General features: G+C 37.1%; 1 protein-coding gene across 1 annotated transcript; it reads left to right on the top strand.

The window, feature by feature from the left end:
* Positions 1–1,298: 1,298 nt before the first annotated feature.
* LOC115967729 (scopoletin glucosyltransferase-like) lies at positions 1,299–3,130 on the top strand. The gene is made up of 2 exons (XM_031086857.1): positions 1,299–1,425; positions 1,533–3,130. Exon 2 carries the CDS (start codon positions 1,538–1,540, stop codon positions 2,945–2,947), a length of 1,410 nt encoding a protein of 469 aa, XP_030942717.1. The 5' UTR covers positions 1,299–1,425; positions 1,533–1,537; the 3' UTR covers positions 2,948–3,130.
* Positions 3,131–26,283: the final 23,153 nt, after the last annotated feature.

Consider the following 26,283-nt stretch of genomic DNA (forward strand, 5'->3'; position numbering starts at 1 on the left):
TGTGCAATGAGTTAGTACATTGAAAGATATTTTCTCTACGATAAAAATAAAAAAAAAACTAGTGGATCAAATGGGTCCAAAATTAGAGTTTGGATAAAAAATTTCACCTACGTTCCTGCAACTATTTAAGTATAGCAATAAATACATGAGGCGGGGCCCAATTATGTTAGTGGATGATTTTTATTATTATTATTATATGTTTATATAAATTGAATTTGTTTTAGCCACAAATGATACAAAATAGATAAATGGCATAGTAAATAGTTGTGTTTATGCATTTGTTGACAATTTGTTAATACTAATTGAAATTTCATAACTTTTTCAATTTTTTTTCTCGAAATTTTATAATAATTTTCTTTTTATACTACAGCCCCCTAACTCGGGATCCTAGTTTCATCCTTGATTTTAACATTTTTATTTATTATGTTATTGACATGCATTAATTTTAAGAAATTTGGCAGTAATATTTGTAATATATTAAACTTTTTTTTTTCAGTCCATTTGACATATTTGGGTACAACTACGTACCTTCTTAATCAGTCCATGTGAATCATTTGATTTTTTTTTTTTTTTTTGATAAATGAATCATGTGATGTTTATTCACTAAGGGTTTGTTTGAATATAACTTATTTTGCTGAAACTGAAAACTGAAAACACTGTAGCAAAATAATTTTTAAATGTGTGAATAGTACCGTGAGACACATTTTTAATGAAAAAGTTGATAAAAAATAGAGTTTGTGGGACCCGTAAACAGTGCACAAGTGCACTGTTCACAAAAGACCAGGTCAACAGTTGCGCCTGAAAAAAAAAAAAAAAAAAAAAAAAAAAAAAAAAAAAAAAAAAAAAAAAAAACGCGTTAAAACGCAGACATTGCACGTTTAAGTGCTATCCAAACCAACACTTAGAGTGCGTTTGGGAAGCGCAAATGCGCTTCCCAGACGCACGTTTGCGTTTTTGTGAATTTATTTTTATTTTTTTTCAAAAACCGGAACTTTTGACTTTATTCCCTTGAATAGTGTGTCTGTGCATTGTTTATGGATCTACAAATATCACTTTTCAGCAACTTTTTCATTAATAATGGGTCTCACGATACTATTCACACATTTAAAAATTATTTTGCTACAGTATTTTTCAGTTTTCAGTTTCAATTTTTAGTTTTCAGCTCTATCCAAACAGACCCTTAGTAGGAATAAAAAAAATTTATGCGGATATAAATTATATATACTATTATACAGGACATTATTGGAGTGCACAAGAACGTGTTTATTACCACCGACAGAAGAATATTATTCTTTCTCAAATTTCTCATTCCGGCGCTGAAATAACAGCCTAGCCTAATAACTTCATACCGCTGGATTGGGCAACAACTTGTGGACACTGAAATGAGAGCGTTGCATTTTACACCGTAAAGAAGAATATTCCAAAGTATTCCTGTCTTCCTGTTTCCCTATGTTCATGTCTAACAAATTTCTCATACCGACACTGCAAAATATAGACTAGCCTAATAAACTCTCTATTTCCGCTTGTTCCAGGTGTTATGGGTAGCAACAGTGGTCAGCTTCACATATTCTTCTTCCCTTTGATGGGCCATGGCCACCTGATACCAACGATGGACATGGCCAAGCTATTTGCAGCGCGAGGTGTGAAGGCAACGATTATCACTACTCCTCGCAAAGTGCCATTATTCTCCAAAACGCATGGCATCAACATTGATATCCAAATCATCAAGTTCCCGGCTGTAGAGGCTGGCCTGCCTGAAGGATGTGAGAATATTGACTCAGTGACTTCCCTAGATATGTCTCACAAATTTATCAAAGCCACTAAAATGCTCCAACAACCACTCGAGCAACTACTAGAAGAATACCAACCTAGTTGCCTTGTTGCCGACTTATTCTTTCCATGGGCAACTGATGTTGCAGCTAAATTTGGTATTCCTAGGCTTGTTTTCGGGGGAACCAGTTTTTTTTCCCAATCTTCACAACATAGTTTGCAACTATATGAACCCCACAAGAAAGTCTTCTCTGATTCTGAACCTTTTGTCATCCCTAGCTTTCCAGGAGAGATAAAGTTGACAAGGATGCAACTTCCTGACTTCACTCTGCAAGAAGTTGAAACAGACTTTTCCAAGTTGTTGGAAGAAGCTATGGAGTCAGAGTTTACGAGCTATGGGGTGGTTGTTAACAGCTTCTATGAGCTTGAGCCGGCTTATGCAGATCATTACAGGAAAGTTTTGGGAATAAAGGCATGGCATATAGGTCCAGTTTCACTATGCAATAAGGATGCTGAAGATAAAGCCCAAAGGGGAAAGGAAGCTTCCATTGATGAACATGAATGTTTAAAGTGGCTTAGTACAAAGAAACTCAATTCGGTTATTTATATTTGTTTTGGGAGTATGCCAAATTTTAGCGATTCTCAGCTTTTCGAACTTGCAATGGGTCTTGAGGCTTCAGAACAACAATTCATTTGGGTTGTGAGGAAAGGAAAAAATGAGAAAGAAGAGGAAGATTGGCTACCTAAAGGATTTGAGGAAAGAATGGAAGGTAAAGGATTAATTATAAGAGGTTGGGCACCCCAAGTTTTGATTCTTGATCATGAAGCAGTGGAAGGATTTGTGACTCATTGTGGGTGGAACTCGACCTTGGAAGGAGTGGCTTCAGGGGTGCCTATGGTCACATGGCCTATGGCTTCTGAGCAGTTTTACAATGAGAAGTTGATAACTCAAGTACTGAAAATTGGAATTAGTGTTGGTGCTCAACAATGGACTAGAGTGGTGGATGGTATCAAGAGGGAAGCAATAGAAAGGGCAATGAGGCAAATTTTGGTGGGTGAAGAAGCGGCCAGAGCCAAGGCACTTGGAGAGATGGCAAGGAGGGCCGTTGAAGAAGGAGGATCATCATACTCTGATTTGAATGCATTAATTGAAGCATTAAGGTTGCATTGCCCTTAATCTCTGGCGCTAAAAATTTCCAGTATGGCTCTTTAATCATTATATATATAAAAAAGGATTTGTTATCCTTGTTGTTTAGTGTGTGTTGTTTTCACTCGCTTAATTGTTCTTCAATAATTGTAGGACATGGTCCTAGGAATTTCGGATCGATAGTCCAATCAAAATTCATAATACTATAATAAGTTGGAGATAAGTGTCTAGTTGTCTGCTATTTCTTTACGTTTCAACTTTTATAGCATTTTGCATGGGATTAGGCCAGATTTTTAGCTAAATTTAACCAAAAAAGTCACTCTTTCCTTTTTTGCCTCCATTTCTTTCTTTTACAAACAGTGGACTTTCTATGCTTTTTTTACTACTTTATTTAAACATTATTTATCTACTCTATGTTATTAAAAAAATCGAAAATTTAGGATTTCATTAGCAAGATCAATCACTCAATAGCCAAGATTTTAGGGATGGCAATGGGGCGAGGTGGGGCGGGTCTGAAAGATGGGTCTTTGCCCCTACTCTACATGGTTTTTTCTTCCTCCATTCTTGTCCCATCCCGCATGATGGAGAAAATTTTCTTGCCCCATAGCCAATAGTCAATTTCGTATCATACCGGCTGGTATGGCCGGAAATTTTCATACCAAAACCATCACCTATACAGAAATTGCTGTGATTCATACCGCCTCGTATACCAGGTCGTACCGGTCTGTTCTGGTCATTTCGGGATACTTTGGGCATTTCGGCCGGTAAAGAGGTTTTGGACCGGTACAAACAAGAAGAAAAAAGAGAAAGAAAATGAAGAAGAAGATGAGAAAAATGGGTCTGTGACTCACTAACTTGGTGCTTACTGGCTAAGATCTATGCTCCAAATCTTTCATTTTTTTTTTTCCTTCTATACCCTTTTCTAATTTAGATCCCATTCCTCTCGATTGTAGCTACCATTGCAACTTCTTCCTGCATCTTTGGTTTCTTCACTACTAATGCACTACAATTGTGTGGTTTCAACTTTGTATCTTTCAAATTTTCTTATCTAACTATTTAGTTAATGATGTCAGATGGTTAGGTGGAAGTGGTGTGGCAATTTAATGCACTTATTGTATATGTTTTGCTATTTTAGAGTCATCACGTGTCCATCTTTCTTTCTTTCTTTCTTTCTTTTTTTCTTTTCTTTCATTCCTTCACATTCTTTTTTTTTTTTTTTGGCTTTAATTCATTCCTTCACTTGTTGTTTATGGTAAATATTGTAACTTATTAGCATTATTTGTTTTCTTAGTATACAATGAACAATTAAGTTTTCTATTTTTCATATTGTATTTTTTTTCTTTTTCTTTTAATTGATATTAAAGTCTAAAACCATGAATAATTTTTTCTGAATTGAGGTATTTTTTTATGGTAAACTTTTATATTTATTATAATATATATATTTATAAATATAAAAAATAACGGTAAACCCGAAATGGTACACTGGTATTGACCGGTACCGAAATATATTGTTCCACTAGTTAAACCAATACAACCTCCAGTACAAGATTGACTCCCTTGATCCCCTCCCCTTGGGGGCCCGCGAAGCTCCACCCCACCCTATAAAACTTTACTTCTTGTTAATTTGCCCACAACTATTGCAATTGTTTTCAATAAAACCTATTTCGTTATTAAAAATATACTTGAAATTAAAAATAAATTTATCCCATCAAATCAAATTAATTTTTAGCAAAAATTGAATAATATTATTAAAATGTTTAACAAGACAATATCACAACAAAAACAAAAATTCATAATACAAAATCAATGATTCAATAGTATATAAATTTTTTTATAATAAAAGATAAAAGAAAATGTTAAAATTGGTACCTTATTTCCAACCTTGATAGAGAAAAAAAGAAAAAAAAGGTAGAGATCCTTGTTGGGTAGAACAAAATAAGTTGATGATATATTTGTTTAAATAGTAGGGTTTTAGGGTATGAAAAAATTTACAATTTAACCCTTATTAATGTGGGGTAGTTGGGTCTAAAAATTCTAAACTCATCCCCGCCCCACGGTGCAGGGCTAAAATCTCTCCCCATCCTCGGCCCACAACCTTTGCAGGGCAAGGAAAACCCATGTGGGGCAAAGTAGGGAGAGGTAGGTCAAGTAGGGCAAGGCAAAATTGTCGTCCCAACAAGATTTTACACAACTTTCCTAAAACTCACCAAAAATCTGCCATAATTCACTTTGGTCAAGTCCCACTCTTCAATGCCTCCACCAATAAACTAAGGGAAAATTATTGAATACTCCGGGGTACCATAAATGCATACTCTCCCCTCTCACATGAATTGTGGATCCCACCATGAATTTAATTAATGGAATTCACAATTATGTGAGGGGGGGAGTATGAATTTATAGTACTCCGGGAGTACTCAATAATTATCCTAAACCAAGTTGTTTGCTTCCTCATAATCTGCATGGCTTAGACTTGAAAGTGAGAAGATGAGGAAGGAAAAGAAACAAGGAGAGAAGACAAAGGTGGAAAAAATGAGAGAAATAATAAAAGGGAACAAATGGAGAAGAAAAAAAAAAGGAGTAAAATTTTGTTAGGAGATTTTCATTTTTCAGATCTTAGATATTAAAATTATAAAAAAAAAAAATAGCTAATAAAAAAAAAACTATTGTTTCTTAGATTGTCGTGGAGAGAGAGAGAGAGAGAGAGAGAGATTGATTCTCAAATCTATGTTCTACTTTTGGTGTGTTTTATTGTGTTTTTGGAAGGTAGATGCAAAGATGGTTATGGTTGTGTAACAAAGTTAACATCAATTTGGGTACAACATGTGATAGGAACCCGGTGGTTCCTAATGGAGATTAATGAGAATTATAGGGGAATGGATAGGGATTATAGGGAAATTGACTTAATTCGAGGTAGTCACCCTCCATAGAGAAAGAGAGAGATTAAGAGAGAGAAATGCACTAACAAATTGGTTTATTCTTCATTGATTCCTCATATTGGATTACAATCATGTATTTATAGGAGACTAGCTCTAATTTCATTGGTTCACATGGCCTCATCCTATTGGTTCTATTATTCCCCATGTTCCCCATGTGCATTAATAATTCCAACATATGCTAAATGTGATTAACATGCTTGGAATTGTAACTAACTAACTAGGTTCTATTATTCCCCATATTCATTAATAATTTCAACATGTGCTAAATGTGATTAACATGCTTGGAATTGTAACTAACTAACTAACTAAATCTCAATACAACAATTATTATCCATATGCTTATAGCATTCCTAACAACATGGCAATATGAAATTTTTTTGAAAAATTCAGATACAACATGTGCGCAACGGGATACGGATATTAATTAATTATAAAAAATTGTATTTATATGTTTTATATATTTTTAAACATTTATTTTTCATATATTGTTAATATGATATCTGTTTTTTTTTTTTTAGAGAAATATGATAGCAATTTAAGAACGATAATAAATAATAAAATGAGTCCATGATTATTAAATAATGTTTAAAATATAATTATTTTAAAAAGTCTAACCCTTCAAATACGACATGGCCATCATTTATTAATAACCAAATCTTATAATTTTTTACATTAAAAAATATTAAACAAAAAATTAAGTTAAGTTAAAAGTTAGTAAAATAATTCTTGAAAAAATTAATATCTTTTGGCCAGACACATTTATAATATATTATAAATGTACCATGTTAATATAGTAGTATATTTTAATCATGTACCTTTATAATGTACTGTGATATAAATATATTGAATATTATAATAACAAATAATATATTATAAATGTACCATGGTATATAATATTTTGATTATTATAATAATAATTAATATATTATAAAGAAAAACAAAAGAAAACAAATGAAAAGTAAAATAAACTACCTGGGAAATAGTGGGAATTGGGAAAGTGGTCAACCGGTCAGGGACATGGTGCTGCATAGGGGTGAGGGCCTACACAGAAGCTTCAAGGCTCAAGCTTGTCTTCTTTTTGTGTCTAGTCTAGTCATGGAAGCTTCAAGCTTTATTAGATTTACGTTTTACATTGCAAATCACAAAACTGCAGCAGCCTAAAGGAAAGAACTAGAAAGAAGAAGAAAAAGGCAAACGAAGAGAGTGAGAGTCACCTGCGGTGGCTTGGTGCAGTGAATCAGCATTCAACAAAGCCTCTGAATGTTCAATTTTTCTATTGATATGGTACAAGTAAATGTGTTGGTATGAAAATTAGAATTTTTTTTCTCTTTTAATCATTGAGGTAATTATTAAAATATCTACATGTTCATTTTAAAGACAGTAAATGTTGAATTATTGTAATTATTTGACATATATATATATATTTAAGAAAGTCTAAAAATCTGATAAAAAACTTTCATTTAAATAAAATAAAATCCAAATTTAAGAAAGTCTAAAAATCTTATAAAAAAGTCTAAAAATAAATATAACTTTCATTTAAATAAAATAAAATCCAATTAGTGATAAATATAAATATATATATATATATATATATATATTATCAGGTTGGGGGCCAAAATGATAAGGTTCTTTACAAATTTTTAAATTAGTTAGGATAATTCCAAAAAAATATATATATCCTTAATTTTTTTTCAAAAAATTTGGGGGCACCAAGGTCCCCCTGGGTACTCGAGTGGTTCCGCCATTGTGTTGACGGGTCCATTTCCATAGTGTTAGATAACACTATGTTTAGCTAAAGACTTTTCTAGTTACTCCTCTTTTTTCTTTTTTCTTTTTTTTCTTTTTTTTTTTTGGGGTCAAGAGAGTTTGCAACGTTACAACTCACTCCTTTGCTAAATTAGCTTTTAATTCTAATGCATCCTTTTGTTTTAACAATGGCAATCTACTGCCTTCCCCTTTGTTGTCAGCATGTAGGGAGGATTGCCCTTTTGTAAGTTCTCGAGTTTATGATGTTGTGGAAGCCAGAAAAAAGCACATACGATACTCTATTTGATAGAATAGAAATTAAACTGTTAATTTCTAGTAATAAATCTCGAATCCATGAAAAGTTCCTTGAATCCACCAGAGAAAAGTTTGAGAAAAACTTTGCAATTTTATTGATAATGATCTCTATAAAAATAAACATTTACAAACTTAGAGGCCTATTTAAGGGCTCCATAAAACTTGACAAATAAGAAAATATATTTTAAAATAACTCCTAATTAATATCTAACCATAACATGAATCAAATTTGACCTAAAAAGCATTAAAAACACCCAAAAATAAGGAAATAAATAACTTAAACTTAAAATAACGAAAATTACATAAAAAAAATACCAAAATTAAATAATTACAAAAATTAAATTGTATATTTTTTCCTACACCAGTTTAATACATATTGGTATTGCAGTTTTTTTTATAAAATAAAAAAGTATTAGAGGGATTTTTTTTTTTATTCAAAGATTTTCAAAAAAGTTATATAGGTACAAGCGACACCCCAATTGCCTCTCATTAGTGTTTAAAGCAACTGAGATATAATGTTAAAAATACTATAGATTCTATTACATAAATTTTACGAATACTAATCACAAAATAATAATTTTGATGTTTATTTACTATGTTATTGACATGCATTAATTTTCCTTTTCCATAATCTTCCTGGGGTGCACTTGGGTTGCCTCATGTAACAGTTCAATCTCTTGTGTTCCAAAATAGCCTATATAGTTTCAGCAAAACAACAACAACAACAAAAAGTCCATATAATGACAGCCCAAGCCTCAATCTCTAAAACCACTACCAGGATATTAAATGTTGATACTGTATTTTGGTCGCTCTCGATTTGCATGTCGGATCTCAAAAAATCCAAAGATATTATTTTCTCTCTATGGGACCGTGAGAACATCTAGAATGACGTGGCACAACTCGTTCGGACACCGGAGCACCCAAAGTGCCTCTTTCAGCCAAAACGACCAAAATGCCCCTAGTCAACCCTGGGTTGACTGAAGGTCAAACAAGGTCAAAACCCTCACAAAACAACAATTTTCATCAAACCTAAGCTTCTCAGAGATTTTTGGAAACTTTGACCCAGTTTGACCAAACTTGACTTGGAGTTGACTTTTGGCAGGCCCCAAAAACCTCAATTTTGATCCAGTCGTCAGAAAGGGTTGAAACTGACGTCATTGCAAAGATTATCAAATTCACAGTCCAACGACTATTCATAGGTTGAAATCAAAGTTAGAACGGCCAAGATATCATGAAAATCGGGTTAATACATCGATCGATGCACCACTAACTTCTGAGAGCCATAACTTTTGATTCGACTGTTGGATTTTCAAGTTCCATACCTTTTCAGAAACAGGAAGTCAAGATCTTTCTAAGGGTGCCAAGATCAACCCAGTCCAAGGCCTTTTGAAGGTGGAAGCCCTTGAAGGGCCGTCGCCTCAAAAATAGTGTTGGGGCTATAAAAGGCCCTAGGCACCCTTCAAACCCAAAAAAAGAGAAACTCCTAGGCGCCCTGCTCTCTTCAAACACAAAAAAAAACACATCAAAACCTCTTGATTTTTCTTCTTCATCAAAAATACAAGGTATTGTTCTTATACCTTATCTTTCTCTCCTTGGTTCTACACTTTGGATTTGGGGTTTAGGGGTGTGGATGTAACTTTTTAGCTACTATCCACACCCCTAACCTTTTAAATTTTTTTATAATATTTATCTTGCTCTTTTTGCTTGAATAACATGATTTATTACTTTCTTTAGCATGTTAAGTGGTTTATTTGTGCTTCTAGCCAACATCTCCTTGCTTTTTATGCCTTATGCCATGTTTCATGCTCAAATCTACATCTTTACATGCTTATATGTTTAGATCTACATGCTTATGTTATATGCCATGTTTTCCTATGCTTTGTTCCTCTTTTTGTTCTAGGTTGATGTTAGGGTTACATGCTCACATGCTTGTATGATGTTATTAACTATGCCTTGCTTGGATCTATTCCATGTTTTTATGCTTACATCCGCATGCTTAGATGTACATTCATATGCTTACATGCATATTTAATATGCTCATATGTGTAGATCATTGTGTTTACATGCATGTATCTATGTTCTCTACATGCTTTATACTACCTCCTATGTGCTTGTGCGCCCCATGCCATGTTTGTGTGCCTAGACCTAGGCTATGTTTGTCATGCCATATGCTATTGTAGCCCTTTTGTCACTTTTGTCTTTCTTTCTTGTGTTTTGGCCATTCAGTAGGATTTAGATCTTGACCCCTTTTATGGTCTTGATCATCATCCGTACACCTTGGCCCATATCAAAGGGTTTGGATCATCCTTATTTGCATGTCTATATTTGCTTGATTCTATGCTTTATCTTCTATGTTAGCCTCTCTAGTTCTTGGCTTTGCCACGCTTGACGCCCTTAGCGGGTTTGTGGTTGTGTGGTTACATTCGACGCCCGTGAGGCCCGTTGGTTGTAACCATTTCGGATGCATCACCATGATGCTAGTTTCTTCGTACATACCTTTCCCCTTTTCTCTCCGTGCAATGATATGCTTGCCATGCTTGTTTGTGCCACCCGTTGGATTTCTATGCATCTTGTCATGCTTGCTCACATGTCCATGCAAGAGTCTTGCTTGCTAGTGTGTCATCCATGCTTCAACACAATGAAGTTATGGATATTCGATCCACCCCTACATTTGTCCCTCGCGGACACCACCTTTTGTTTGCTTTCTTACTTGTTTGTCTTCTCACTTGTTTGCTTGCTATGTCTATCATGCTTGTCTGTTTTATGCCTCTTTCATATGCTCTTTGCATCTTTTCCTTCCATTGCTTGTTTGTTGGTTTCTTGTTTTTACCTTTGCATGTACACATATGGATCGAGAACGCATGGAGCTAGGGCACGGTCTCCCAAGCACAAGCAAAAAGGGCGAAGACGCAAGTATGTAGATATGCCAAGCGGCATGTTCAATAGATTTAGGGGTCTAGCCTCTCCTATTTTGTTATGTACTCTTTTAAACCCCCCTCCTTCCTCCCTCCTTTCTCTCTTAGATGGGTTGTATTAGGTATATCATGCTGTGTACCATTCGTCCTTATCTCTAGAGTATGGCAACCCCTGTTTACTTTTTTCTGCACCTATATTTTGGACCATGCTCTAGGAATGTAGGCATTTACTTTCCTACTTTATGTGCTTGCATTATGCATGATGTATGTATATATATATATACCTGCTCACCCCTCTTGGTGTGATTTTCACATTCCATGCTACCTAAGGCAAAGCGATGCCTAATTTCCGTCGCGAAAGTAAGGTGACATGTCGTTGGATTTTTGCCTTGGAAATCTGGTACTTTGCCTAAATGCCTTAAGAAAGCATAGATTAGGACCACATCTATTCAAAAGCCAAACCTCAAAGCCCCCATGCATGTGAAGGCCCAAAAGCCAATGCCAAAATAATGTTTTTTACTACCAATCTCCAAAAATTTAGATTTTATCAAAACAAAAAACTGTCACTGGACAGGCATTGTGGGGTGCCTAACACCTTCCCCACACATAACCAAACTTTCGGACTCATGAATCAAGACTTTTTACCATCCACATTAGATTAGGAAAAAAGACCCTTTTTCTTAAGCTTAGGATCAGTAATAAAATCAACTAGAAACAGGTGACCAATAAAACTTTAGAAAAACCTAATGATTGGTGGTGACTTCACTTACCTTTGGTAATTCCCTTAAAATATGGCCATAATTCCTGTCACATTGCCAAAGGTAGAAAAATACCTTCCTCCACTGAGAGAGAGAGCACCCGAAGCTCCGCTTGAACCACACCAAGCACACCAACCAATCGAGAGGGGCCTCCAACAGGTCCCGCGCGCGTGGGAGCGTTGTCAAGGCGGGTGGTCGAACGAAGGGCTGACGGTAGCGATTTTCTGCTCCAATTGAGGCCGGGCATCGACATAAAACAAAACTCTCCTATGAAAACTGCCAACCTTGTCAATTTTTATTTTTTACTTTTGAGAAAGAGCGGCACTAAGAAATTGGTAATTGAAAACTAATGAATATGCGTGTTTATTAGACATTAGCTTAAAAGCTCAACTTTTTAACTTTTATCTTTTTTTAGTGAAATTCTCGTGTGTTGCACTGCTTTAATAATGGATATAAATATATATATATATATATATAGGAATAATAACTAAATGAGTAAATATTACATAATTTTAGAACTCGTTTTTAACAAAATAAATTATTATTATTATTATTATTATATAAAATTATTAAAATGCATAATTTTGTATTTTTGCCCTTACATATAATATTTCTAATTCAAATTATCAATAAAAACTTTCCTAATTTTTTTTATGATTCCTTATTATTAATGATGGTGAGAACACAATAGTTAAATCTTTTCTAATATTTACATAAATAAAGTTATCCTAAAATAATTAATTCCAAACTTGATTAAAAAATTTGTATTTGTACACCTAAAAGAAATTTCATTTTTAAGTTTTATTTTGATAAATCTTTCAAATGGCTGACACCCTATTTTACAACTTGAGTAATGCCTTTAATTATGTTGTGTTTTAGCCTTTAAGAACACATATATTAATTTTATGCACATGAAAAACAATCCAAATTTTAGAACTTTAAAAAAATGAAAAAGAAGTTGAGTGAAGATAGACTTACATTGGAATTTGAACCAATGAATCTAATTTAACCAAATTTTATCTATTATCTATAAAGATATAGGAGGAATTCTAAATTGAATTTAGTTAGATTGACTTTTGAAGAAATATGGGAGGAATTCCGCATATTAAGAAATTAACATAAAGCATAAACAAAATTTTAAAATATAAAAATAGATAAACATTGATAAAATTTTAATAATCAATAAGTAAAAATGACTTAGAATCAGATTGCACTATAGCACATGAAAGATATATTTTGAACCAATTTTTCATAGTGATAGTCAATTGAAAAAATCAAAATGCTTACAAACTTTTTTTTTTTTTTGGGAGCTAGTTGTAGGAGGAAAAATTTTAAGCCAATTATAAAATGCTACATTAAAATTTAGTGACAAATTCTAAATTAATATGTCATTAAATTAGATAAATCAAGTGTTGACATGTGTCATTTAAGATAATAATTATCCTAATTAAATAAAGATAAATATCTTGATGATAATTATTCTAATTAAATAGAGATAGGCGGAAATACTATTTTTGTCCCTATATTTTCACTTCATTCCCACTTTAGTCCCTACTTTTTTTATTTTACTGTTTTTAGTCCCTAAAATGAAAAACGATTTCACTTTTAGTCCCCACCATCATCTCACTAACGGAAATTGTCTACGTGACAAATGAAGTATACTGTTGACATACTAAATGCTGATGTGACTATTAAAATAATAATAAAATTTTTATTTGGCATTCTACATCAGCATTCAAATTAAAAAATTTAATTTATTAACTAAATAAAAATAATTAAAAAAAACAGAATTAAATACCAAAAATCATGAATTAAGATCGAAGTTTATCTTAAACAAAACAACAAGAATACCAACCCAAATTTAAGAACACAAGCCAATTCTTATTTTTATTTTTTTTATGGGATGGGAAGTACAAGCCAATTCATTGATGAAGCACGTTACTTGTTCTTAGCCTGGGTGCCCTTTAGCCAGCAATACCTCAGTTAACTTGGGTGCCCTTCAGACCCAACACCATGGTGAAGGTCAATATCATCTATCTAACCTAGCTAGCAAGTGAAATTTAAAATCTTTTGAATGATTTAACAAACCTTTTTCCAAACAAGAAAACAAACTTTTTCTCTCCGTGGAGTGCAAACTGCAGAGTAGCCATAACCCAAAGAAAAAAAAAAAAAAAAAAAAAAAGCTTTGTTAACTTCTTGCTTCGCTGGGTGTTATCTATCCAACGGTTTTGTGGAGTTTAGTACTCTCATTAAGCCGATTTTAGGTCTGAGGTTCATTTCGTTTGGGTTTGATAGTTTTGAATCTAAGGTTGGAGGTGGTTTGGTTTTAGCTCTAAGGTTTGGATCTGAGTTTTGTGTTTGGTTTCTCAGAAAGTATAAGAAAATTTGGGTTTTCAGTTTTATGTTTGGGGGCTGAAAATCTGGGTTTGAATTTAGTGTTTGGGGGGCTAAAAATCTGGGTTTGATTTTTGTGGTTGATGCGTTGGTGGTGTACTGGTGTGGGGGTTTTATTTTTTGAATTTGTTCATGTTTAATTTTGTGTTGATGTGGATTTGAATTTAATTTTTTGGGTTTTAAATTTTTTGGGTTTGTGTTCTTGTTCAAATGTTTAATGTGTTCATGTTTAATTTTTCAATTTTATCTTTGTTTGTGAAGAATGTTGGTGTGAATTCTAATGTGTTTGTGTTTAGGCCAACAAATTATCAACCAGCTCATGTCTCATGCCTATCTCCTTCCCAAATTTTGCCAAATGATTCAAAACCTGAACTGAAAGAGAAACACACAACTAAAACAAAACCCAAGAATGAAACGTAAAGCCAAAGAACTTTGCACCTAAAAACAAAACCTCTCCACTTGCAATCTCAAACTTGAATACACACGCGTAGAGTCAAAACCCAGGAATCTCATTGAATGGAAATTAAAAATAAATATAAAAATCTGAGCCTTAAATTCGAGAGAGGGAGAAAGAGGGTTTACAAAACCCAGAAATCCAAATTTTGGTTTTTAAATTTTGTGTTCATGTTTAATCTAATGTGGATCTAAAGTTTAATTTTGTATTCTTATTTTCTAGGTTTGTGATTTTTTGTTTTTAATTTTGTGTTCTTCAATCAGGGTTGGTGCTCTTGTTGTTTTTGTTCGAGATAAACTTAGATCTTAATTCATGTGATTTTTGGTTTTTAATTATTTTTTTTAATTTTTTTAATTTAGCTAAAATTAATAAATTAATTTTTTAAATTTGAATGTTGATGTGGCATTTTTTAATGCCAAATAAAAATTATTATTTTTATATTTTAATGGTCACATTAGCATTTTGTGTGCCAATAGTTCATTTCGTTTGCCATGTAGATAATTTACATTAGTGAGATGACGGTAGGAACTAAAATAGAACGTGCTTTTCATTTTAGGGACTAAAAATGGTAAAATAAAAAAGGAGGGACCAAAGTGGGAATGGAGTAAAAATATAGGGATGAAAATAGTAGTTTTGCCATAGAGATAAATATCTCAATTAAATTGGAATGATAATAGTTAATTATTATCACTATTAAAATAAATAAAAAATAGCGATAATTATCTGCAAGGAGGTCAATCTCAAGTGGGACTTAGGGGTGTCAATGTTCGACCCAACCCGCGAACATGACATAAACCCGACAGCGGGTTAGGGTTGTGCCTTAATGGGTTTGGGTCATAAACGGGTCGACCTGAAAGCAACACAATAAGAAACGTGTTATAAGCGGGTCAACCTGCATAACTCGTAATAGACACGTTTGACACGCCAATTTATTTGTGTCAACCTAAAATGACCCACTTAATACAACCTATTTAACTCGTATAACAAATAAATATTCATTTTATTTTAAATTTGTCAAATACCTTTTATATTCAATATATATTTTAAATTTAAAAAGAAAAGTGAGTAATTACAAAAACTTACAAAGAATATAATTGAAAATTGAAATTTTACAAACCCTAGATCTCTAAACCCTAAATCTCTAAAACTTCTTATAAATATCTAATTATTTATTTATTTCAGCAATATTACTCACTCTACTATTTTATAGTCTCATGTCCAATTCTCAAACTCAAAGTCTTAAACAAGTTATTGCTCTCTCTCTCTCTCTCATGTCCAATTCTCAAACTCAAAGTCTTAAACAAGTTATTTCTCTCTCTCTCTCTCTCTCTCTCTCTCTCTCTATGGATGATAATCGTAGTCATAGTCAGGATTAGTCTACTATTTGCTCCAATTTTTTCAATATTGATACTTAGCATTTGACGAGTTCTAAGGATATTATATTTTTTTTGAACTATGTTGTTTTTGTTAAACTATGTTGTTTTTGTTGAACTATATTATTTTGAATTTGAGTTGAAGTGTATGCACTTCTTTTAGAGTGTAAAGAACTTATTTCTAGATGAATGTTATATTTTTGTTGAACTATATTATTTTAAATGTGGGTTGAAAACTTGAAGTGTATGCACTGCTTTTAGGATACAAAAAAAAAAAAATTATAGATGGATGTTATATTAAATATTATGCAAGTTGAAATGGGTTATGTTACATTGTGTCAACCCAACACGACTCGTTTATTAAGCGTGTCAAATGGGTTGCATCAAGTCAATCTGCCTTATTAACAGGTTAGGTTAGGGTTGAAGGATCATGACACGATTATTAAATGGGCCGGGTTAGGGTCGAGCCATTTAGTTGAATACCCCTACCTCGACACAACACAAACCCGACATGTTAACCCGAATTGACACCCCTAGTGGGACTTATCCTTTGAAACCACTATAAATAGAGAGCATACCTCCTCTTATTCCACACAATTTTTCTTAGACGTCAAAACTCTAGAGAAATTCTACATGATTCTACCTCAAGTACACATGAAGAACATTCAAAGAAGTTCTTTGAAGTTCTATTAGAATTAAGTTGAAAAGCCTTCATAAACTTCAACAAACTCCAAATCTTTGAAGCTCAACGAATCAAACCTCTAAAGCCCCAAAGAACTTCAACCTAAAAGCCTTCACATTCGAATACTTGAAGAATAATAAATCTGTAATAAGCTCAAAGTTAAAGAATTGTTGTGAAGATAGTTCAATCCATCTTCCAACCAAAGTCAAGAAGATTTCTTGTTCGGGTCAAGTTCAAAGAAGATAGAATCAGAGGGTATTCTTTTGTAAAAAAATTGAAATAGAGATTGTACTCATTATTCATCATTACAAATTTATATTTGCAAACCATATTTTATTTCAGTTGTTTGATTTTCCGCAATTGAGAAGTTTTGTGTTTACAAGAGTTTCAACCTATGACGTCCATTCTTGATAATAACTCATTTATCATCAAATCAAGACACCAATCGGTTTTTGGTATAGGTGGGAATTGAATCCTAGATCTTTTATTCAACCATCAAAAAGTTTACCAGTTAAGCTAATTGGAAATTACAAACTAGACACATAGAATAAACAAAACTTAAAACACACAAATACATAGTGGACTTCCTTTGACATAATATCCATACGTGAAAATTTAGAAACAAATAAGAATAACTGAATAAGTAATATGAATTTATTTAATTAAAATTATCATATACAAATACATATGCGTACATAAGTTGCAACATGAAAAAAAAAAACGAGAAAAAAAAAAAAAACAAAACAAAAAACAAAAACGTGAGAGTCAAGAATAATTAATTTTATGGAAAGATCATTGTTGAATATATATATAATTTTTGAAATTTTGATAATATATTTTTAGTTGGAGTAGGATTTAAATTTCTGAAACTTAGATGATAAAGTTTTAGCTGAATTAAATTATAATTAATTTTTATCCCTTGATTTGAGGAATATATCCTAACAATTAATAAAATAATTTTTTAAATAATTAATAATAAAAAAATGCAACTTTAGGGGGGAAAAAAATGTGAGGGTGTTGTATGGGATTTTGGATATATATATATATATATATATATATATATTTTTTTTTTTTTCTAGGGAAGGAAGTTAAAAAAAAAATTATAATAGACTTTGTGTGCGCCAAAGACAGGGTTATTGGGCTAAACCCCTACTTGGGCTCACAACTTATTTGTATGGTGGGTTTGGGTATCCTACTTTAGGTCGTTCTAGATTTAAAGACTCAATGAGATCACTTTTCTCTCTTTCTCTGTGTTTCTTCCTCTTAGACTCTCTTTCTCTTTCTCTTTTCTCTCCACAAAATTGCATCCCCCTCTCCATTCTTTAGTTTCTCCTTTTCATAGCCAATTATTAGTGGGGGGGAGAGGTCCAATGTCGTTAATTTTAAGTGGATGTTTAGGTGTGAGTGGCTTTGGAAATGGTTCCCATTACTGCAAGTGTGCTCGGCGGCGAAGTTTCCTAAGGCACTGCCGAGCACTCACAGGGCGATGTAATCGAACATTTGCATATTGTCTAGGGATGACTTGCCGAGCAATATGTGAGCTGGAATCTGTTGTCCGCTTATCTGGCATTTGAACAACACCCAACTTAGGCTCGTAGTTATTGTGGGCTCGAGCCGGGATCTCGAGCGGAACGGAGGTTAGACCCTTGGGCCATACTATTGACCCATGGCCCAAGGCCCAAACGGACTTGGATGTTAGGGGCCATACATTAGCCCCCCCTTAATTCGTTCTCGGCTTTCGGGGACGAATCAAGGAGCCAGAGAGGCAGTAGTTGCCCGAGAAACTCAATGGGTATGTTTTGGGCAGTTACAGAGATTCATTAATGCGTTTCTCAAAAGGCGCATTGCATCTGACCTTCTAGTTCAGCCGTCATTATTACCTGTTGGTTCACAAACCGAGGCGTGCGTGTTGGTGGCTCTAGGTATTTCTAAGGTCTCTCTTTTTGCTTCATTATTGCTAATTAACACCAATTGTTGCTTATTAACCGATGCCCATTTTCCTTGGTTCCTATAAATAGTCCATCATAATTCATTTTCTCACTTTTCATTCTTTGTCCTTTGAACTTTCTCTCTGTCGAGCATTCACCAGCATACCTGGCCACAAACCCAGAATCCTTCTCTCCCTTAGAGCCAAAAGTAAGTCTTCTTCCCCTTTCCTCTGCTTTAATTTCTTTTCCCAAAGTTCTTTCCGATTCTTAGGCTTTAGGATGAGTTTTGCTTATCTTTTGAATGTCGGGGTTCCCTTAGCAACTTTTAGGCAAAACTATAGCGTTCCTGATGATGTGGAGGTGATGTATTGCCATGAAAGCGAAATCGCTCTCCACAGAGGGGAAGGCACTGCCTTTTTCCCGTTGATGTTTATTTTAGAGGGCGGGGTTAGATTTCCTATAGACCCACTTTTGCTTAATGCCCTTAGATATTTTGGATTGAGTTCTGACCAACTTCCCCCCAATTTTTACCGGGTAGTGAGTTGTGTGAGTAGGTTAAACCAAACATTTGGTTTGCAATTAGATCATCATGACATAAACCACATGTACAGCCTATGTGGAAAGAAGAAATCCAATTACTATTTAAAGGTTAGAGACATGAGGGTACGGCTAATTTCGTGCCTGCCGGACTATAATAGAAATTCTGCTGGGGAATACGTCTAGGTGCGCGGCAATTGGTTTGCCGGTGGTATCCCTCCCTCTTTATCTCAGCATGAAGTTGGTTCGTTCTAATATTTAATTTATTCTATCCCTTCTGTTCGTAGCTATTTTATTTACCCTAACTCTGATTCGCTATCTTTTGTTGCAGACAGTTCGGTGTTTACCCAAGATATTAGAACGGTTCACATTTGAGACCTGAACTTTGTACTCAGGTCCGAGATTTTTGTTCATCGGGACGGGCAGCTCTGAGCATCCCATCTCATCCTCGGCGTGGACCCTGTGTATTCCACTTGGCAATCCTTCGACCAAGCCCTTATTATAGACAGCCCTCTCCTCTCCTATATAGATGTTCGACATACGAACTTCTTGCCTCCCAATTTTACTGTAGGTGAAGCCTGAGATATTAGCCTGCAATACACCTGTTCGGATGAACTCACGCCTATAAGGGACGAATCAGCCGAAGTAGCATCCTAATATCTCCGAGAACGTGCTCACGAGGCCGTCCAACGTGAAGTTGTACCTACAGAACCTAAGGCTCCTGTTCAGGAAGCCGAATAAGAAGCCGTAGAATCCAGTGACTCTCCAGGACGCACTCTGTCCCCAAAGAGATGGTGACCCACAAAACTTTAACAGTTAGCTGTTTTATCCTTGGTGCAAGTCAGACTGCGCAGTAACAGCCACCCTAGGGACGTGGCCCGGCTCCTCTTGCCCATCCCCCACCTCCTCCTCCTTCCGGATGCATTCGCAAAAGACAACGGGTCGTTGACTTCACCTCCAACAGCCTGGGAGACGCTCAGATTCAAACTCCCCCTCACTGTCGAGGGGTGTTACTATTCGGGAGCCCCAGGACCAGGTCAGGACAAACGTGGCTTCTTCCTCCCGACCAGCACAGTTGTGGCAACCCACCTTCTAGTTGGATGGCACGCCTCTCCCAGCTAGTGCCAGTGTACGAGTATAAGAGAAAGGAGAAGGGGGCCGTATTGCCTAAAGCTTAGTGCACGGTCTCCTTCTGCTCGAGGACGTGAGCGCCTTTGCAGATAGGACTGATGAATCCATGGGGAGGAGACTTCAATGGCACACTATCGCGGTAACTTTTCTTCTCTTGTATACTTGCCTTTTACACACATTCTCGTTATTGTCGTATATGTTGTTTCTTTAAATTACCATGCGTGATTAATGTCATCTTTAATAGGCCGCTCAGCTAGCTCATATCCTGAACAAGAGGGTGAAGGATCTTATTGAGGAGGTTGATCGGGAAAAGGTCGGTAGGGAGGAGGCTGTTAAAATAACTAAGGAGAAAACAAAAACCGTTGATGCTGCCGAGAAGAGACTTGCTGCCGCGGAGAAATCCCAGGCATCGGCTGAGAAAAGGTTGGCGGAGGTGGTATCGAAACAAAATGAAACGGACTTGAAGCTGGCCAAAGCAGCGAGCTTGAACGTCACCTTATCCGAGGAAGTAGCCGATTTACGAGCGGCCCTGAAAGCTTGTGAAAGTAAGTGATATGATAAGGGATTTGCTGATGCGGAGAAGGGCGTGGAACTGGTCGTAATGGAAGCTCGACAGCTGTCTTTTCAGGAGGGCTGGATGGCTGCCCTACAGGCCTCAGAAGTGCCCGAGGACTCCCCTCTAAGGGACCCTAACTGGATTCCCTTTCCGGACCCTTCCCCAACCGCGCAGAACCCTGCTGGACCTACTGATGAGGAGGAGATGGACAGTTTGAGGGAGCTGGTGGAGCAGATTGACGCTCATGTGGAACTGATCGGGACAGAAGCCACCAGCAACCCCCCCCCACTGATGGCCCTTCCGGCAAAAATGTTCACCCCCAACCTTTTGCATCTGAGCATCAGTTTACCAAGATGGCATCCAAGACGTAACCCGTGGATCTTACCGCTTAATTGCAGAACCTATTTTACATTATTCCTCATTCACTTTTACTTAAGTAATTTTTATTTTGAGTTGGTTTGCCTACGTCGCCGGACTGTGGCGACTAAACAGTTAATTTGTGGTTTTTTTACTAAACAATTATTTAATTTCCAGGTTTAAACTTAATGTCACCAGGTTTTGGTGATGAAGTAATTGATTTTTCATGCTTGATTTTGACTAAGGTTTATTTGCCGACTAGTTGCCTTAATTGCATTTATGACTATGCAGCTATATTCTAATCTCTTTGTAATACTTCTGTCCTTAGAATGTTTTTTGAATAAGGTTTCCACCTGCTCAGTGATAGGGATCAAATTGAAAAGCAGGCTTCTATCCTTAGAATGTTTTTTGAATAAGGTTTCCACCTGCTCGGTGATAGGGATCGAACCGAGAAGCAGGCCTCTGTCCTTAGAAAGTTTTTTGAATAAGGTTTCCACCTACTCGGTGATAGGGATCAAACCAAGAAGCAAGCTTCTGTCCTTAGAATGTTTTTTTGAATAAGGTTTCCACTTGCTCGGTGATAGGGATCGAACCGAGAAGCAGACTTCTGTCCGTAGAATATAACTGACTACTTGAATCTCCTCACCTTCCTCCGCGTTTAACGACCGGATGTGCTAAACAAATAGAGTTGATTGAGCCTACACGAACAAGTTACATCGTTATCATATTAGTTAGTACAAGGTACATTTTTCCGTGTATGGATAGTCATTGATAAAACTTCTTGAGATTATAAATATTCCATGGCCGGGGGCAACAGTATCTCGTCCATGTCTTTTAGATAATATGCTCCTACGCTACAATGGCTATAATTCTGTACGGTCCTTCCCAAGTTTGGGCTAACTTCTCGGCATTTGTATCTCGCATGCTTCCTACGGTTTTCCTTAATTCAGGTCTTCGGCACTGAATTCCCTCACCCTTATATCTTGGTTATAGCGTCGGGCAAGCTTTTGCTGATATTCAGCTAGTCGTATAGTCGCTGTATCTCGATATTCTTCAAGTAAATCAATACGCTCTATCAGCAGACTGTCATTCTGGGACATGTTGAACTCTAAAACTCACGCGCTACATAAATTGACCTTGGCTGGTATCACGGCTTCCGCCCCGTACATGAGAGAGAATGGGGTCTCCCCCATAGACCTCTGAGGAGTTGTCCGGTATGCCCACAAAACATTGGGTAGTTTGTCGACCCAATTACCCTTTGCACCTTCCAGCTTTCTTTTTAGGCCATTCATGATTATCTTGTTCATGGCCTCAGCCTGGCCATTACTTTGGGGATACGCTGGAAAGGAATATTTGTTCCTGATGCCGAGGTTGTTGCAAAATTCACAGAAAGCTTGACTATCGAATTATAGTCCATTATCCGATATAAGGGAGTCCGGCACCCCAAGTCTGGTGATTATATTCTTCCACACAAATTTCTTCACATCCACGTCCCGGATATTAGCCAGAGCTTCCACCTCTGCCCATTTGGTGAAGTAATCTACAGCTACTAAAACGAATCTTCGATTGCCCATTGCTCGGGGAAATGGGCCGAGGATATCAAGCCCCCATTATGCGAAGGGCAAGGGCTACTAATCGGGTTCAAATGGCCTGCTGGCTAGTGAATCAGGAGGGCATGCTTCTGACATTGCTCACACTTGCAAACGTATTTTGCGGCATCCTTCTACATTTAGGGCCACCAGAATCCCTGAATCATTGGTCAGTGCACCAATGATCGTCCTAATACATGGCTGCCGCACACCCCTTTATGTAACTCGGCCAAGAGTTGGCCTACTTTCTCTGGGTGCAAGCATAAAAGGTACGGTTCCCCAAATGACCTGCGATAGAGCTTCCAGTCTTTCGACAACCAATACCAGGCAGCTACCCTGCGGATCTTGTTGACTTCCTTCTCATCGTCCGGGATTTGATCCTTGGCTAAGAAGTCAATGATGGGATTCATCTAGCATGGTCCAAGTCTCGCAATTGCTGTGACTTCGACCCTTGCGGCCCCCGCATCTCCTGCCACCTTAATGCTAGGCTCAGGGACAAGCTCCATTTTGATTAGTCGGGGAATTTCCTCGGCTATTGATGATGCAAGCATGGCGAGGGAGTTGGCATGTCTGTTCTACGCTTGGGCCACTTGGATCACCTTCACCATACAAAAGTTACTCATGGCCTGCTTTGCCAACTCTAAGTATGCTTTCATCTAGGGATCTCGAGACTCAAAACTTCCCTGCACCTGATTAACTATCAGCCGTGAATCCAAATAAATTTCCATGTCTCAGGCTTCCAATCTTGAGACTACCCTCAATCCGACAAGCAAAGCTTCATACTCTGCCTCGTTGTTGAAGGCATTAAACCCCAACCTGAATGAATGCTCCAACAGAATACCTTCTGGAGTAATTATGACGATCCCGGCTCCGGCCCATTTGGCGCTAGAAGCACCGTCCACATAAACCTTCCACGGGTGATGCTCCAATTGACAGCCCATTTCCCCTTGGTTCTTAGGAGAGAATTCTGCCACAAAATCAGCTAATACCTACCCTTTTAATGAACTTCTTGGCTTATACCTTACGTCGAATGCCTCGAGCCGTGTCCCCCACTTAGCTATCTGCCCCGTGAAGTCAAATCTTTTCAATAATGACTGTAGGGGGTATTCGGTCAATACATACACTATATGAGCTTGAAAATACTAAGGCAACTTCCTGGTGGCATGTACTAAGGTCAACACCAATTTTTCTAAAGGAAAATATCTGGTCTCTACGTCGACTAGGGTCTTGCTAATATAATACACGGGTTTTTGTATTCCCCAGTCTCTTAAAAGTACGGTACTTATAGCATGGTCGGATATCGAGAGATACATAAACAGCTCCTCTCCGGGCTTTGGTGCTATCAGCATCGGTGCCTGCGTTAAGTATTCCTTGAGATCCTGGAAAGCCTTTTCACATTCATCATCCCACCAAACTCCCTTCCACTTCTTTGAAAGCTAATAAAATGGACAGCAGTGATCCGAAAAATTTTGAGATGAATCAGTTAAGAGCGGCTAACACCCCAGTCAACACCTGTACTTCTTTCGGATTGCTTAGTGACCTGAGACGCTTCACGGCCTCGATCTGGTTGGGATTAACTTCTATCCCGTGGCTAGTGATCAAGTATCCCAAACATTTGCCAGCCCCCACTCCAAAGGAACATTTTTCTACGTTAAGGCGTAACCTATGTTTTTGCAATATCTCAAACACCCCCTGAAGATCCTCTACATGCCGTGCCTCTTGCTTGCTCTTTACCACCATGTCTTCAATACACACTTTAGCCATATGCCCAATTTTGTCCCGAAACATCCTCGTCATCATCCGCTGATATGTCGCTTTGGCATTCTTTAGCCCAAAGGGTATCACGGTGTAATGATAATTAGCGTCGGGGGATATGCATGCCATTTTCTCCTGGTCTTCGGCGGCCAAGGCGATCTGATGGTATCCTTGAAAGGCATCCAGGAAACTCATCCTCAAGTGCCCGTAAATGGCGTCCACCAATTGATCAATTATTGGCATAGGAAACAGGTCCTTCGGGCATGCTCAGTTTAAATCCGTGAAATCCACACAGACCCTCCATTTTTCGTCCTTCTTCCTAACAACCACGGTATTCACCAGCCACTTCGGGAAAAAGATCTCCTTTATCACTCCGACCTTCTTCAGCCTTTTAACCTCCTACCTTATCGCCTCAACATGGTCTTTAGTTGATCTTCTCGACTTCTGCTTCTTCGGGGGATATGAGGGGTCTACATTAAGTTTATGAATGATAAACCCAGGGTCAACCTTGGGAACTTCATAAGGGCTTCAAGCGAAGACATCTATGTTTTGAGTCAGAAACAGCAACACTTGCACTCTATCCTCATCTTTCATACTTGCTCCAACCTGAAAATATTTATTAGTATCCGATAATGTCTTTACCTTTATTAGCTCTTTGGCGCAGCCAGCCCCCATTCCTTCTCGAGGCCCTTGTGATTGCTATAAATGGACCTTTCAGGATGTATCTTCCCGCCCAACCTGCTCCTATTCGAACTGCCCATTCCCCTTGTCTCTCACTAGTTGTCTGGTTATTTCTCCTTGATTGACTTGATTCCCCTGCTTCCAATTAACTACGGCAATAAGGCACTTTCTTGCCACTTGCTGGTCTCCCCTTATTACGGCAATACCCTGCTCGGTTGGGAACTTGATCTTTACATGCAGGATAGATGAGACAGCCCTTATTGAATGGATCCACGATCTTCCCAGAATCGCAGTATACAAGGAAAATGAAATTACTATTGTAAATGTTACTTCCACCTCCTTCCCCCCCATAATTACGAGAAGTGAAATTTGCCCTTCAGGAATTACTACCTTACCATCGAACCCAACCAAGGGTGAAGTGTGCTTCACAAGGTCGTCCTTCCTCAGTCCGAGTCCCCTGAATAGATCAGGGTACATTACGTTAGCTCCGCTTCCTTGGTCTACCATTACCCTTTTTACCAAGAAGCCACTTATCCGGGCCATGACCACTAATGCATCATCATGTGGTTGGATTGTTCCCTCCAAATCTTCATCATCGAATGCGATAGGCTCTCGTGCAAACTTCATTTTCTTATCCGGCGGCGTACATCCGAGTGACCTTCTATTGGTACTACAGTCAACACCCCTTTCCTTCTTCCTACAATAAGCCCCTCCGGAGAAGCATGGATAACTTCAATCACCCCTACAGGGGGTGGAAGAGGGTTCTTCCTTTGCCAAGTATCTTGCCCAGCAACTCTGCCCCCCGAGTCTAGCATAAATTCCTTTAAGTGCCCACCCTTGACCAATTGCCCGAGGTGATCCTTTAACACCCGACACTGTTCGGTAGTGTGACCTTTGTCTCGGTGATAGGTGTAGTACAAATTCTGATTCCTCTTGGATGGGTCCCCTCCCATCTTGTTCGGCCATCGAAAATACGGCTCGTGTTTGATCTGGTCAAAAATCCTGTGTACAGGTTCCTTAAATGTCACATTCACTTCTCCCATCTGTGTTGCCGGTTCTTAAATCGTCAAGCCCCCTCGGGATCTGAAAGGAAAACCACTTTGCCGGGGACGATTCATCATCGGTGCTTTGCCCTTACTTTGCAGCCGGTCATCCTCTAGTCGTTTATATTCCTCAATGTGTCTCATAAGCTGTCTTATGCCTTCGGGAGGCTTCTTAGTCAACGACTCCCGTAGCTTGGAGTCCTCGGGCAACCCCAT

Source organism: Quercus lobata, chromosome 11, assembly GCF_001633185.2.
Source record: "Quercus lobata isolate SW786 chromosome 11, ValleyOak3.0 Primary Assembly, whole genome shotgun sequence".
Lineage (NCBI taxonomy): Eukaryota > Viridiplantae > Streptophyta > Magnoliopsida > Fagales > Fagaceae > Quercus > Quercus lobata.